Here is a 1449-nt window from a genome sequence, read left to right as displayed (position 1 = left end):
TGCAAAACTCTTTGAATATGTTATGGATGAAATCTATCATATTCTTGAAGGAATAACCTAGAAAAAAAAACGCTTTAGTACCTACCTCTTACAAAAAGTTTATGCTGATTCATTTCAAATTTTAGGTGCTGAGTGGGTTACAAAATGCACTAAGTAGGAGGAACTAAATAACTGCAGTGATCTATAGACTATAGGTTTTGCTATCTTGTCTACCCTTCCAAAAACAAAATAAGACATCACCCAGGCTATAGCCCTTATAGCTGATTAGGTTGGATTCTAACTGCCTTTGTTAGCATATCCTTAAGAATGGCCTTTGGAATTCGTGCTTGATGGATATGCATGTTGTTGTTGACATCTTGTCCAAGTACAATCAAGTACACAAAATAAAGATGCTTGCAAGCAAGAAAGGATGCTTTTTTTGCCAACCTGTCTTGAAAATCAATGCACAAACAAGATGGGACATTCTGAATTATAACTTCTATGCATGATGTAGGGGCTCTACTGTGACCTGTCTGTAGTTCTATGGTAAAAATCTCTTTCTCTCCTTCCACTTCTACGCGGCTTCCAGTCAATTTTGCTGACATTTCTAATGTTGCATTAACTTGAGCATAGGCAGCCTTCGATACCCCTGGTCGATAGGGATAATTTTGATCTTCATTTTTGTTGGCATGGGGCTCTCTCTGATGCACTTCTTTGGGGATCAATGATTCCGTTGACACTCCAATCTCAAATCCTGCCTTCACAAGTGCACAAGCTTCTTGGATGTTGAGTTTGGTGCCCTTTGCAATAGGCCAAACATGCGGAGCACATTCTGGTGGGTGTATGATGCTTGTGACCATTCTCCATGTATGCCTCACATCTGTGTTGCAAAAGTAGCAAAACTTTTGCTTCCGCCAAGAAGATAATTGACAGTCACTCCAAAAACATGGAGCTGGGTCTCCCGGTCTCTGCCTCAATCCACACTTCTTACCAGCTGTCCAATGGTTACACTCCACTCTACTTGATGTTGGTATCCTGCGAATAGCCCACTTTGTGTCATGGACATTTTGCTCTAGAGCTTGCAACAATTCACTGCATGGTTGCTCATGTGCTGCATTTGACGTCTTATCTTGCGTGACATAATTATACTCAGGCCTATGGCTACAAATGCTTGTATCCATATCCATTAATGGTCGCTTGGCACACATTGTCCTCTTCTCACCCTTGAAATTAACTCTGTTATTGAACATTGGAGTACCCATGGAAGCATCATCCACTGCCCTTGAGGTGGCTGCTGGTGATGGACTAGTCTGCATCCTTGACATGGCTCTGTCAACTAAAATTTCCAATGTTGGCCCCCCTCCAATATATTTACCATCAAAGAAGGCTAGACGCCGGGCACACTGAAGATAGGCATTAATAAGATCAGTGACACATGCATCATAAAGATTAATTTTTTGCTTGTACCCC

General features: G+C 41.5%; 1 protein-coding gene across 1 annotated transcript; it reads right to left on the bottom strand.

Moving 5' to 3' along the window:
* Window positions 1-254: 254 nt before the first annotated feature.
* Window positions 255-1187, bottom strand: LOC147448525 (uncharacterized). The gene has a single exon (XM_086522404.1). It carries the CDS (start codon window positions 1185-1187, stop codon window positions 255-257), a length of 933 nt encoding a protein of 310 aa, XP_086378530.1.
* Window positions 1188-1449: the final 262 nt, after the last annotated feature.

Source organism: Adiantum capillus-veneris, chromosome 10, assembly GCF_014529385.1.
Source record: "Adiantum capillus-veneris isolate H3 chromosome 10, ASM1452938v2, whole genome shotgun sequence".
Classification (NCBI taxonomy): domain Eukaryota; kingdom Viridiplantae; phylum Streptophyta; class Polypodiopsida; order Polypodiales; family Pteridaceae; genus Adiantum; species Adiantum capillus-veneris.
The sequence above is the reverse complement of the archived record's forward strand: the minus strand, read 5'-3'. Positions and strand labels throughout refer to the sequence as shown.

Coding starts and splice junctions, on each gene's coding strand:
- LOC147448525 (XM_086522404.1), bottom strand. CDS start 1,187: ATGTGTGCCAAGCGACCATTAATGGATATGGATACAAGCATTTGTAGC.